Genomic DNA, 14,840 nt, shown 5'->3' on the forward strand with positions numbered 1-14,840 from the left:
TTCGGCAGTATATGGATACTCCATTTATAAGGAAGCCTTGACCTTTAGAAGCATAGGTAGATGTACAGGCCTTTGTACACATTTTCTGAAGTCTTTTTTTTTTTTTTTTTCTTCTTAAATCTATGGAAAGCAGTAGCTGATGCATCCTCTTTTAAACCTACCATTAATCTTTAATTCATTAGTTGTGTTGTGTTTCATGTACACAACTAAGGCAGTGTCTGAACTTTCCTTTTTTGATTGTTTTACTGATATTAGGAATGAAACGTTCCCTTTTCGTGTTTATCATTTATTGGCTGCTGTCATGACAACGTAAACTTGAAAAACAAATTGAATTAATAAAGAAGGAATGAACTGGGACTGTTTAGCCTGGAGAAGAGATGGCTCGGGGGAATCTTATCAATATGAGAGTGTGTAAAGAGGACAAAGCCAAACTTTTCTCAGTGGTATCCAGTGTCGGGGAAAGAGGAAATGGGCAGAAACTGAAATACAATAAATTCCATTTAAGTATAAGAAAAAACATTTTTCTGCTGTGGAGGTGGTCCGATACTGAAGAGTTTGCACTGGAAGGTTGTGGGCTTTGCATCCTTGGAAAGATTTCAAACCCAGCTGAACATAGTCCTGGGAAACCTTCTGTAGCTGACCCTGCTCTGAGCAGGGGGGTTGCTCTAGATGATTTCCAAAGGCCCCTTCCAACATCAGTAACTCCGTTATTCTAAGTGGATGGGCTGTGATGTGTTAACTAGACATGTGTAGTCTGAGGTTATGGTGGAAGACAGGTAACTGACAATTTCAGAATTTTGTTTTTTTAAAGAATGCATAAAGTGAAAGTCTTTAGTGTAGTCAGTGGTCAGAGCACAGTAAGAGGGCAAGATGGAGAAGAGGCAAGGTTATAAGAGTGTCATATTTATTTAGGGTTGGTGAATGGCTAGAGACCTATTCTGCATCCGTTGTACATAAGCAGAATTGATTAATCCAAATATATTTTTTTTCCCTCAACAAGGAATTAGTAGTGTGAGGACTGTAAGATCCCAGGATCAAAGTATATTTCTTTCCTTAGTTAAATGAATATGCCTGTTCTCCTTATGCTAGGAAACAGGAGGATGATGCATTTGAAGCACCATTGCCCTTGATGGCAGTACTATTTTTTTTTATTTTACTGCAAGTGGAGCATCATCTGTTCAGATATTGCTGGATTCTGGATGAGGTGCTTTTGTTGACAGAAGCATGTGGGTAAGCCAACTGCACAAAATGCTTCAGACCAGGAAAATATTTTCTGATGAAGATTAGGAAAAAATTCTTCACTCCTCCACAGAGACCCATGTTAGAAGATAGATTCCCCAGAATAATTTATTGGAAAATATGTTGAGCTAATGAAAAGAAGTGAAGAGCTTATGATGGTAAATTTGGAATGCAACATTATTTTTCTATTGGTATGATTATTAGGTGTTGTTTATCAGTCTCATGAGATGCGAGTCACTTTTGTTTTTAAACTTCCCCCTTCCATCCAAAGTTGGATGTCAGCTGATAGTCTTCTAAGAGTCTCTTCACTGTACTGCAGAAATCAGTCCTTGGCTTTGCAAATTCATGCTTGGAAGTTGTCACCCCTAGTGACAGGTTTGTCATGTTACCTGGGATAGATAAATACATAAATAAAATCGCTTGAATTGTGATTCAGCTGATGGATCTGTCAGAAGTGCCTGTCCCAGAGATATGTACCACCAAAACGTGCTTTTTTCCAGGAAATCAAGGAATAGAAACTTCTAGTGGCTGGTTGATGGATCTGTGATTTGACTGAGTTGAATGTTGTAATGAGTTCATATAAATTCATATCCTAGAATATGGTGCTGCATGTGAGTGTAATCTCAGAATGTTGCCTCATTACATTTAGATTGAGATTTTTCAAGGTAGTTTTCAAAGAACATTCTAAAATACTTAAAATTGTCAGAATTTCATCTGCCTTTTACTAAGTATCCTTTTTCAAGGGCACAGTTAAAGTCATACCAGAACCTTTATGGAAAGATGTGGTTGGTTGTGGTGGGTTTTTTCTTGAAAAACCCAACGAAACAGCATTATATTCTGTTTCTATTCCAAAAGAATTTCTGCTGCCAAGGAGTTTTGTGTCAGTGCCTTGGTACAGGTCAGTGTTTGTTCTACTTCAGAGGCACTTAAACCATCGTGGCAGTATTTAAGTGGGAGTTAAATGCTGGACACCACCCATGCTGCTTTCTTCAGGTGAGTTTTAATGGTCAGGTTTTTCTTAGTAATATAATTACAATGGTCATGTTCATTAGTGCCTCTGATGTGCCAGATGTTGCTCTGAAGTGGCAGATGTTTTCCTCACCTTGGTTTTGAAGAGTGTTAGGCCAAGTACTCTCTTCACCTGACTTAAATATCTTGCCACATTTGAAGGTTCCACTCTATTTACTACAGTATTTTACTTTCTAGATATATTTGTTAGCTGATTGCCACGTAAAAAGGTTTCGCCCAGCTACCCAAGCTCTTCCCTCTCTACCCCATAAACTGGCTGGAGTTCTGGTTTAAGCTAGTGTTACAGGGGCAATTTTATACATTCTTAATAGCAGTTTGTCTTTCCTTACAGAGCACTTCATCAACTGATATAAACTATATTTAACAACCATTTGGCTCAGTCCACAAATGGATCCTCTTAGGAGATGAAATGTGATGAAATGAGGGAGTTATTTAAATGCACTTGATAATGCCACAGGGCAAGAAGTGAACCATAACGTTTCCAATTGGAAATGAGGAGGGAATCTGAGTGAGCAGGAGATAAATACTAGATTTGGGACCGGGCCAAAATATTGGGGCTAACCTTCGTAAACTTGTCACAAATGTTATGGGATCCTCTAACTATTCCTGTCATCACATAAGCAGTACATTTTCACAATATTCCTTCCCTTGCCGCCTTACTAGGGTGCCGTTTGAGTGCTGACCCGGGGGATCTCACCACTGGCTGCACCTACATTGGCAGTCAACACAGCATAGCAGGAGCACGTCTGTAGATCAGAGTAGCTGCTGCTGACTTCTTCAGTTTAACCTATACATATTATGGGGTGGAGAAGGGGGAGGCTTGCTTTAGAATAGGTCTCATCTGGCCCTCTGAATTGAGTGTTCCTAATGCACATGGGCTTTGAAGAGGCCTGAGGGAAAGTGTCTGAGAGCCTTTGCTTCTTGAAATCTGGGCACCCCAGTGGGGTCCATCAGCTTTGCTCAGTTTCACATAGGTGTTTATCCCGTATGGATGACTCCACCAGTTGTCCGTGTAGGACCTCACAGAGGGAAATTGGGCTTCTTTTGCATCTACAAATTTTGTTGTTGCTTGGGACACTGCAGAGGCTGATGCTTGGACTGTCTCCTTCCCATGAGTTTGGTCATCGGCTGACCAAAGGTACTGGGGAAGGGAGAGGAGCTACAGCATCTAGTTTGAGGAAGCCCCAGCTGAAATGTCAAGTTTTCCTGTGTGATCGTTTGTTTGAGGAAGAAGACAGAAGCTCCAACTTTCCTGATGTCAACACTGTTGATGCTTTTCCCCCTGGTCCTCTAAAGGTCCAGGGCCTGGGAAAGTTTGGACTGGCAGGAGTGAGTTGACCCTGAATTCTGGGAAAACCAGCAACTGCATTTTTAGCAGTGGAGAAAGCTGTCTACCATTGATGAAAGCTTGGTCAGCTCTCACCTCTGTCAAAGTGAGCGTCTTGACTACTGAAACCATCACACCTTCACAGCCTGGGCTCTGTGCTCCAGCTCCCTGCTGCCATGCTCCAGGTGAGCAACATACTGGGAAAGCATGTAGTTCTGGTCAATATTAAAAAAAAAAAAACAAAAACACAAACAAAAACAAACAAAAAAACCCAACCAACAAAAGAAAAGAGAAAAAAAAAAACCAAAAAAACCCCACACACACCACAGATAAACAAACCAATCAAAAAAACCTGAACCTGATCTGGAGAAACAGCTGCCAAAACAGGACACCAAAAGTTTTCAAATTGCCTGACAAACCTAACGTGGCCCTTGCCTTGTGGGAGGGCAAACAAGGGGGTCTGGGGTACGGGTGTTGCTTGGCTGTGGCCGGCAGCATCTTCTCCCACAGCCTACCAGGCTGACAGAGTAATTTACAGAAATATTGTCTTTATCATTAACGTCCAAGAACAGACCAATTCCTGATGATGTTGAAATGGAACTGACAGAGAAATATTTAGCAAGCTATGCAAAATTAAAGGACACCCTTCTCTTAGAACCATAGATAAATATATATGTATATCTATAAAAATATATGAAGTGCAAATGTATGTAACTGAGCCAAAAATCTTGTCTAAGCCTTTAACCAGGAAGCACCTATTTCAATGCAGATATTCTTGGACCTGAAGAAAAGCCCTAAATAACTTACAAGAAATGGAATGCAGAGCTTTATTTTTTCATTCAAATGCAGCACCGGTCTGGAGCTGTTCTGCAGATGATCTAAATGACTTTGATGTCTTGTAGTAGTGCATGAAATATTTGTAGCTAAGGAGAGAACTAAAATTTAAAGGCTTGGTAGGATACTTGAGCTGTCAGGGTCGATAGTTATCTTAGCCACTTATATAGACACTGCATGTTTCTACTTTGAAAACAGTGGTTTTTGATTTCCATTTGTTTCTGGGCCCACTTTTGTGTTAACATTTGGAAAACCTTTCAGTATATTATATCTGAATCTAGGAGAGAGTAAGTTCCAATGAATAATTTATTTGAGAAACATCTTTTCTTTTTTCTATTCATGACTTGTTTGTGAGGTTCTGGTATTTTTTTCAAAAATATATTTATATTCTAAAATGCCTTTCTAATCTAAATTGCCTTATCGGAAACTTTTGTGATATTTTATTGCTGAAATGTTGATGTTGTTTGGGAATATGATTGTGGTTCTGCTCTGATTATATATTTGAAGTCTATTCTTCATATGTTACTTAACATTCCTCATTTTTTATAGTTCAGTGGGGTGTATTCATGGAAATTAACTGCATAAAGGGCACACAGGTCTTAAAGGTAAATTCAGAAAGTTTAATGAACTGTTCCTGAGGGCTTTTTTCCTTCTCAAATTTTAAAATGGTGAAAGCACCCCTGGAACACATTGTAGTTTCTGGGGAAAATGTAGAAATGCATTCTTGATTTAGATTCTTTATGAAGTGACTACTTCTGGAATTCTTTTCTTCAAAAATGAAATGTTTTCAGATTCTGCTTTATGGTTCACTGGTACATTATACAGTTGAGCTTATTTAAGAAGGAGTATGATCAGCCACGTTGTATTTCTCTGCTCATTTCATTTACTTTTTGTTACGCTATTCAAATTTCTAAAAGCAGATGAAATTTCACCCTCTCTTTCAAGCCATCTGGGACAAAGCAAGGACAAAGGTCTCAACTGGTCTTTCTCAGTGTCTGAATTTCACTGTCTTTCCACTTACATGTAGCCTGAGGTTTTGGATACGGCTTTAAATGGAGGGGGTGTGGGGAATTAACATTCACTTGTAAACACAGAAACTCACACAGTTGCAGGTTCACCAGGTAATTACATAGGTATTTAGTTATGGGGGAGGACATAGACAGGCAAGCAAGGTGTAATCCTGAAGGGCTTTGGCTTGCCAGGCACGGTCTGGTGTAAGGTCAGTCTGTTAATGGCACAATACACATGCACAGGTGGAGATACAAAGGTGAAATTATCACTAGGTTCCTTATATTATTAGCTTCTTTCCTGTCCTCAAGGCTTTGCCAAGCAGTGTGCACAACAAGCCCTGTAACACTTGAGTCCTTTTAGGACTCCTTGGAGTCATTTATGAGGCTTGATTGGTAATGGATATTGAATAAAAGCCAGCTGACTTGCAGTGAGTAGAAATAGGACAAGGAAATATTTAATCTTTCAGAAAGCTGTGCTTAAGTTTTTCTGTGCTGTCGCATAAAAAATGACTGGAAAATGTGGCATGCCCAGATTCCCTAGGGGGCCAAAAGAGATCTCCACATTACTTGCATTAGTAACGGCTGACATGAAATACACTTGAGCACTTCATGGCCACAGAGCCCCTTCGTCAAATTGAGGCCAGGTATCTTGTGCTGCTCACCCTGCCTGTGCTGCCCTTTCTGTTAATTATATTCAAATAAGTACAACTATACAAGAGACAAATACAGTGTCTACTCCTGCAATAAAGACCTTTATTAGAAGAGGTGCTTCTAAAGACCTCTCTGCCAAATCCAGTGTAACCAGATGGTACTTAAAAATATATATTGGTCAATGAAGATCAAGGGAAAATTACAGCCAGAGCCTCAGTTTGATTCTTACTGAATAGTCAGTTGCATTTATTCACCAATATTATCTCTTTCTGGACTGCAACTTAACTGTGGAATGCCGAGTGTCTCTGTAACAGCAAGATCTGCAAAGACTGTGCACACCGTGGTCTCTACATGTAGTGCGTAAGGCAGACAGCTTCAAGGCTCCTCTTTGGTCTTCACAAGCCAGTGCAGGGTGTGAGTCAGAGCATGTCGTACATTCACAGAAATGAAGACTCCTTCCTTATTGTGGCACCAGTAGTAAAAATGCTTTTAATAGTGACTTTGCCAATTAATTCCTCCTTTACCAGCTCACAATGAAAATGTCTGAAGGTTAGATTTAATTTATAGGTACAAGTCAGTAGTTACAGGTGGTTTCTGTGCCACTCTTGCAGGAGCTTTGGAAAGATATTAATTAGTGTTTATAAAAACTCTGTGCTGCACAGAGAGGAACTGTTGAGGTCCATACTATACTCTTTTTCCAGATTATTTTATATTATTTTAGTTTCAAATTAAATGTTTTATACTATCACCTTGAGGTCAAGCCACTGCAAACAAAAGGGGTAAGGAAAACAAAGTATTATTTTGATATTACAGATGGAGAACTGAAAGAGGATAAAATTACTTTGACTGACTCACAACAAACTGATAAAAGAGGAGAGAAATCAAGTCCAAGTCTTGAATGACTCGTTTATATTTTACTCACATGACCAACCTTTTCCTTGGTGTTTAATATTAAACTCCTTCACGATGAAATTCTGTTAGCATGTATAGGATCAAGCATGATCTTTGTATGAGTGAGGTGAAGGAGGGTAAAAAAGAATTAGAGAATAATCCACCAACCAGTAAACCCAAGGCTAGGATAAGGAGATATATTAACAGATTTTTGGTAAGAAAAAGCCACATAGCTCATTTTAATACTATGCTGAAAGCAGTCTGGAGTAAAGGTACAACTGAATCATGTTTGCTTACTTACAGGTCAGGTTAAAATTAAGCCTAATAAGATCATTTCAGAAATCTTCTTTTGATTCCAGCAATCATGTTGTGGTCACTTGTCATCCTGCTGAAATAAACATGCATTGGGAGAAAGCAACATTTATGACAAATAAAAGTAAATACATGTGAGAGGCAAGATAAACAGGAAAGTGCAGGAGTTAAGCGGGCTGTCTCTGAATTATTTGAGTTACAGCCAGAAAGTTACTTGTTTATCTCCTGCTAAAATATCTCAGTTTCTGTAGGACCACGGTAGCAAATACTGCAGAAGTGGCAAATAAAACCTAGAAATTACGGTCTTAGGGAAGTTTCATGACAAAGCCATTTACTACACTTGCTTTATTTTCCTTTTCTTTCTTTCTTTTTTTTTAATTATATTAAATGTAATGAAATGTAACTTTTTCTGGGTTTTCTTGAAAGCTGGAAAATTAAATATTAATGTATTAGGTTAAGAAATTTAGCAATACAGAGATTTTGGTTCGACAGTAATTACAATATGACGAAGAAAAATATTTCTTTGGCATTACAACTGGGGCTTTGAAACTAGTGAAGGAAAAGAACAGCACTTGAATATATCATCTGAGATTTTCAAAAGATCCTGTGTATCCAGTCATGTGTGTATATCTTAACTCTGGGGGAAGGAGAAAATCAAGAGCAATGTCATTATTTAATATTCTGATGCTGTCTTTCTAGATCTGTTGCAGAAGCCACAGAGGTTGATCTCAACATGCGAGTTGGATTGCATACAGGCAGGGTGCTTTGTGGGGTCCTGGGTCTCCGAAAATGGCAATACGATGTCTGGTCAAATGATGTGACTTTAGCTAATGTGATGGAAGCTGGAGGACTGCCTGGGTAAGTCTGAGAAAGAACCACTGAAAAAGAAACAGAAACCTGCACCGGTGAGGAAATTATTTCCTTCTCTAAGGCATTTGCAATATAAATGCTATTGATGTTCAGCAGGAGTAATCAATGTATTATGTGATTTATCCTGTGGAATTCTCCAGATGAGCTTTATATTTAGGTCGGTAATAGGTTAGATTAGAAGCAAAACATCACCAAAATAAATCATTGTTAGAAGCTGTCAAATATAAAAGAGTCGGATGAGGCAGTGCTAGGCATGTAGGAATGTTAGATTTTCACCATTTCATGTTATAAATGTAAAACCCCTCTAGTTACTGCAAGAAATTTTTACCCTCGCACATCTACACATGCTGGGGGTGCGTGCCTTACGCCTTTTACATAGCAAGCTTTCCAACACTAGTCGTGTGCTATAGAAATAATACCCAGTTATGAACTCGAATATTGATGGTGTGTGCGCAAATGATACGGTAACACATAAACCCACAGCCAATCCATGGGGCATGTCCTGAGATTTTAAGTACTTGCGCAGCCTTGGCCCCAGTTTGAATGACCACAGAGCACTTTGGCAAAGGTGTACGGCTGTGCTTCTGTGTGCAGCTCACATTTGGACTGGGACCTACCATCCTTCATTGGATTTTCACAAGATCGTGGTTTGCTGAACAGGGGCACAATGGAAACTCTGAATTTTTCTGGTTGAGTGAATTTCTGTTTGCTGTGTATGTCTGCCTTAGGCAGGTTTTGGCACTGTGTTTGGTATGTGCCTTACCTTAAGGCTTTCCAGCAAAAAAAAAATATAAACAAATGTTTAATAGAGGAAAGCGTAACAGCTTTTCAGATCTCTTCTGTGAAGATATTTCAAATCTAAGGAGTCTTTTTGGAGAAAACGTGAAGACAGTTTTTGGGGTAAGAAAACTTACTAATAGTGTCAAAGATGGCTGTGCTGCCAAAGCAAAGTGAATTAGAAAGCTGCCTATAAAACAGAGTAAGTTAACCAAGTCAGAGACTTGAAAGGGAGCAGAGAAAGAAGTTTCTCCATTATGCACAAGAGAAACTTTATGTTCGGCGTGCGAAGCCACAAGTTTCAAAGAGCAGAATGTTTCTGCAAGCAGGCAGCGAGGTAAACACTTAAGAAAGATACACAACCTGGAAGATGATATGCAGACTTTCACTTTCTACAAATCAACAAGTCTTCAATCATTTGGACAGTCAACAGTTGCCTTTCTGTTTACTCTGCTCATTTAGAAAATTTATGTGCATGTAATAGAAATGTTTCTGTGTTCTATTTGGCTAAAAAAACAGAAGAAAACACATTTTTTACATCAAAAATGGGACTTCGCATGAAATCAGACCTCTTTATGATCTTCGGCACAGGAGTTTATTTCAGTAGCAACTCACTCATAATGTATCTTTGCTTTTAACAGCAATGTCGGATTTTTCTCTCCAGGAAAGTTCACATAACAAAGACCACCTTAGAGTGCCTAAATGGGGACTATGAGGTAGAACCAGGATATGGTCACGAAAGGAATAGTTTCCTGAAGAAGCATAATATTGAAACGTATTTTATTGTGCCATCCCATCGTAGGAAGGTGAGTTCCATAAATTCTAGCTTGTTCTGTGGTATGTTTTCATAGTTTACCAACTGTTCTGTACTATTCTGAAAGGAGAGGCAATACTGGTATTTCATATTCCTAAAAGCTCTTCAAACACTCTTGAAATGAGATCTTTTGGTTTTGATTGAGGCAGGAATGCTAAAAAAGCTAACCTTGAATGTTGCATGGAGATGATCAATTTACTTTTAAAGTTTAAAAAGAAAAAAAAATTTCCCTTTACCCCTCCAAAAAGGAAACTGTTGTTTTATTCAGGTTCTGTAATCATTCTATCAGAAATTCTATGATATGCTAATCCAAAAAGTTAGTTCACTCTTCCCTTCCTCCTCCCTTCAAAAGAGTGTTTCAAAATATTAATGCTCACAGCTTGGCTAGTTTCCTTCTAGTTTTCTTTACTCTCTTATTCCCATGTTCCCATGCCATTTTACTCATCCTCTCCTAACCCTTTCTACAAACACTTGTGGTACTGGTGGCTTCTGTACTGGGCCTGGAGTATTCCCCAGTGAGCAGACACAGAAAAAGCAGTATTTACAGACACGTCATGCCCTCAGCAGGCAAGTAAGTGAAATTAATTCAGTGGTGCTGGCACTAACAGCCCCTGGAAGCCCGGAAAAGCTGCCACATTGCCAAGCTGTGCAGCATGAGCCCATTTACCCAGGTCAGAGGAAGAGGCTGCAGTCAACCATCCTGCTTTTGAATGTATGTACTGCTATACCACAGATCAGGTATTTATGCTGAAGCTGAGTAAATTTTTCAAGGTGATTGCAACAAATAATATATTCTCTGTCCAAAATATGCATTTTATTCTCCTGCTACGCTGAGCTGCTCATGACAAATTCAATGCTTTCCTGCTTGCTCTGTCACCTCAGACTCACAAGGATTTTGGTCATCCCTTTCTTATCTTAGCCAACCTTCTCTCCGCGTTTTCTTAGCTCCCCTCTCCTTTCAGCGTCTTCCTTTTGTCAGACCCCTGGAGACATACTGGAGAAAGAGAAGTAAGTCAACAGTACTGTTGAGGGACAATAACATTTTCTGCTCTTCTTTTTGGTGGAGAACAGAAAATGGAAACTGTGGAAAGAGTAAGGTAAGCAAAGGTTTAACTCATCTGAGCAGGAACTTCGTATCTTAGCTGTTGCTCAGGATTAAGCCACCCCTGATGGGTGTGAGTGTGACTCCTCATTCTAACCAGATTTTTAGGGTGAGGAGAACAGAGGCCCAGCAGTGTGATGGAGTCTCAGCATGCAGTGAAGGTAATGATAGCGATTTTCCATCAGGTTCATGTATAGTCATGCCTTTATTTATTCCTCAACCAGTTACTGAGTTTAGCCTTTTGTTCAGCTACAAAATGTTTTGTGACCTCAGTAGGAGTTCTGAAAGTCCATAAGCATCATTTAAATACATTCAGTTGGTTCCATTCTTTTTCACATCAAATGAGGCTTATCTTAGAAGTTATCTGCTACACCATGTTTGCAAGCCAAGAGGAACTTTATTGCTCTTTATCTCAGCCAGACAACTGGGGATACAGACTTTTGCACCCTTACCTTCTGAGACTCTGTCCAAACAAGTTTCATTCAGGGATTTGACCTTTAGAGGGAAATTTACAATATCCATTTCTGAAAGTAAGTATGAAAGCAATACAGGCTAGGTTTTGAAGTGATGTCAGAGTTCATTGTTTGAGGTTGTTAGACAACAGGTGTTTGGCAAAAATGTAACTGAGGAAAACCAGATCATCTAGAATTCCATGCCCACACTCCTTTTCTTGGTCTGAATTTGATGACCCAGGGAGTCTTTTATGAAAATGTTGGGAGTACATTCACCAGGGGAATTTGATTCTGGGAGCCAAAACTCCTGTTATTTTGTCCCAGAAAGGCTGCTGTAAGGGTGTCTTTTTATGTGCTTTCTCTAAAGCATCTTGTTACTAGAGGGATGGAGCGTTCCTATCTGCTGAGAAAATCATACAATCGCACGTTTTGTTCTTCTGCTGGTATATACGATTAAATTCAGTTTTAGCTAGTATGAAAGGAAACAGGTGGAAAACCACTGGGCTAGATTGTGTTTTGGCAGTCAGTGAGAGATTTTTTCTGGTGTTTTTTTTTAAACCAGAATTAGTTCCTAAGCTGATCAATTCCAATAAAGAAGAAAATGTAAGGAAGAGTTTAATTAAGGTAGGTATGTTGCTTACTGCTGCTAGATTTGTTTGTCTTGCTTTTCTGCTGTTTTCAGTCCTACAGTATTATGTATCATTTCATTTCCCATGTTATTATGTACCAGGTTTCACTTCTTGTCGAGAAGAGAAATAGCTGAATTTCAGGAAATTGTTGATAGGTTGATGCCCAGGGACAAGTAGAGAGAAAAGGGGATAAATAGGTTATTACCTACAGAAACTGTGTTGTGGCAACTCTGCTGTATAAGTCAGCGATTGAGGAGCAGAAGCTCAATGCTCACGTATTACAGGCCAATGCATGATAATGCATGAGGATGAGAGCTCACTACTTTGTGAGCACAGGTTTCTTTGTTTTTGCAGGATTGCTGAGAAACAGCTGATCCGTTTGTCATCAGCTGCATAAACCAAATGCCATCTTACCCATGGGTGCCACCGATGGCTTTGTGGAAGTGGCAGATGCTGCCGGTACAGCTTGGCTAACAATATTAGCTCTCCAGCATGCATCAACAGCCTGTCAGCCAAGCTGGCAGAAAGAAACACTGTGGATTTTGCTGGTATGGACTGGCTTCTCCACTGGGCTCGCAGATCAATCGGCATGTCACCTCGCTGTTTGTCACAGCACATCAAAGCTGTCCCCAGTCTTCGAATACTTGCATACTGATCAGCGGAGCCCCGAGCTACACAATAAATAGCATATTTACCTTCAAAAATAAACACCTGCTGCCCCCTCCTACCCCGATTCAGTCATTAACTGTTCAGGGACATGGGAATAGAAGGCTACACATGAAGCGCTTTCTTAGTGCTTTACTAAATGCACATACTAAAGATGGAGTTTCTTTAGGTGAACTCAGGTATCTGCTGGTTTAATATCGTATTCCTTCCTCCAGAGCCTCAGTAGCTGAAACGCAGACACATTTTTTTATCCTTTACGCATCATCTCTGACATTAATATGAACTGACTTTAGCAGGTATGATGCCAAGAGGAATGAAAATCAATGTTATGAGCAACAGATGGCCAAGAATCTGTTGAATTTGAAAGGTAATCAGGCCCACTTAAGTTTTTAAAATTTTTATTTATTTATTTAGAAGACACCCCACATTCTTCCATATTTGGTCTGGCAGAAGGATCTTTCTTCACAAATACCACCCAAACCAAGAATGAGAATAACAGTATAAGACAACTCATTCATGTACCAGTTATATTTTAAATGTGAACAAATTATAAACTATTCCAAATTTTCTTCATCTTTTATTGAATCAGCTAACAACTGCAGTCTTGTGATCTGAGCTGATTGCTAGTTTGATGTATAAGCTAATATATGTGAGAGCATTTCTAAGTCACCACTGAGGGAATACTTTTCTTTTGTTACAGTTTTTATTTTTGTAGAGATTATATTAATCTATTATTATTATTACTAAGCAATAATTATGCATGGTTGACTGGATAGCATTCAACTTCTCAACAGACTTAAATAATTTACCTAATTTCCAAAGGCACACAGAAAATTTTTTAATTCATGGGTTTTTTTGGTGTCCATAATGGTTAAAAACTTCTACAGATATGCTTTTTAAATGTAATACAAAATGTTATAATGCCCTGACAAAGTTTCTAGTTCTGCCAACACATGTCTTTTAAGTAAAGTTTAATTATGTCTTCATGATATTTTATGTTGTTACTAAAATCTACATTGATGTAACCAAAATATTGCACTGAGACAAGATTTGAAAAGTTTGATCAATGTAACTAGCCACAAGCCTAACCACATACATGAATGTCTTGGACTTTTAAAACAGGTCTGATCCAGGTAGAAAAACAGCTCTCTAATATATTAAATATTCACAAGATCCATACTTTAGACACGTGGACATTCTTAAAGTTTCAGAATGTCCTAGCTTTCTGAAGTACTGTGAATATTTCTGTATGTGGATATTATTTCCCAGTTGGGGGGTGTGTGTGTGTTTGTGTTTATCTAAGCCAGGTCTGTTAATCTCTCAGCCCCTTACAAGAATTTATAACTTTGCTTAGACCCAGATAAATACCTTTTTCCATTAATGATTCTTCAGCGATCTACCTGACTAATCCTGTTCTGACTTTCAAACTGTGTGCTTATTTTTTTATTTCTTTTTATTATTATTATTTTTAAATAGAGTAGATCTGGCTTTCATGAGAATTCTTTGTTCTTTCGTTGTCGACACTGACGTTACTCAAGGTATCTTTGCCTCGGTTTTACAGCCATCACAACCAGCTCCCAGAAGCACGTGAGAGAAGTGAGCTTAGCTGGACTGCCTACTTTGCTGCTGCAGTTGCTCTAGAAAATGTGACTCTCCTGCGTTATAATACCTCCTAAGGTCCAGCCACAGCCTCGGTGATAACCAGGTGCTTGTGCACTTGGGCTGCATATATACATATATATGCATATATATACCCACAAAATACTTCTTTTTATTTGTTGCAGCAATTCACACTCTGATGGCACCTCTCTAGTTTTGAAAAGGCTCCTTAATTTCAGCAGCTGAGAAAGCAGCCCAGCACAGATGACTGACGCACTTTTACAGATAACCTAGCAGTGGTCAGAACTGAGCAAGTTTTTTGTGAGGGGAAAGGTTTCTCAGAATGTGTTAGTTTTTGCATTTGCAGAATGTTACTGTTACTCATTGCCAACTTAAAGGAACTTGCTTCACCGAGTAACTTTGCTAGCTCCAGAGATAAGGCAAAGACAAGTAACGCCATACACTGTTAACAGGAAGCAATAGAGCTGTGTCCAGGGGAGGGGGTCATAAAAATAATTAAAATTGTAGGGAAACACTATAGATACAACTTATAAATAACTGCTATGTGTTCATAAGCATCTCGTGGATTTTACAACATACCTCAAACAAAATCAATAATTAGTTTCCAATACGTTGCT

The 14,840-nt window shown here is 39.0% G+C and overlaps 1 protein-coding gene across 3 annotated transcripts in view; it reads left to right on the forward strand.

Annotated features, from left to right (window-relative positions):
* The window catches only part of ADCY1 (adenylate cyclase 1), a 154,275-nt gene that overhangs the window by 87,431 nt on the left and 52,004 nt on the right, over positions 1–14,840 (forward strand). For all 3 annotated transcript variants that reach the window (XR_008732038.1, XM_055709109.1, XM_055709110.1), the window contains exons 6-7: positions 7,993–8,151; positions 9,605–9,746. Coding sequence is in view for 2 of the 3 variants with exons in the window: in XM_055709109.1 (XP_055565084.1) it covers positions 7,993–8,151; positions 9,605–9,746 (301 nt within the window). In the remaining variant the exon portion in view is untranslated. The remainder of the gene's footprint in view (positions 1–7,992; positions 8,152–9,604; positions 9,747–14,840) is intronic.

The sequence above is a fragment of the Falco cherrug genome, chromosome 4 (assembly GCF_023634085.1).
Source record: "Falco cherrug isolate bFalChe1 chromosome 4, bFalChe1.pri, whole genome shotgun sequence".
In the NCBI taxonomy this organism is placed as follows: domain Eukaryota; kingdom Metazoa; phylum Chordata; class Aves; order Falconiformes; family Falconidae; genus Falco; species Falco cherrug.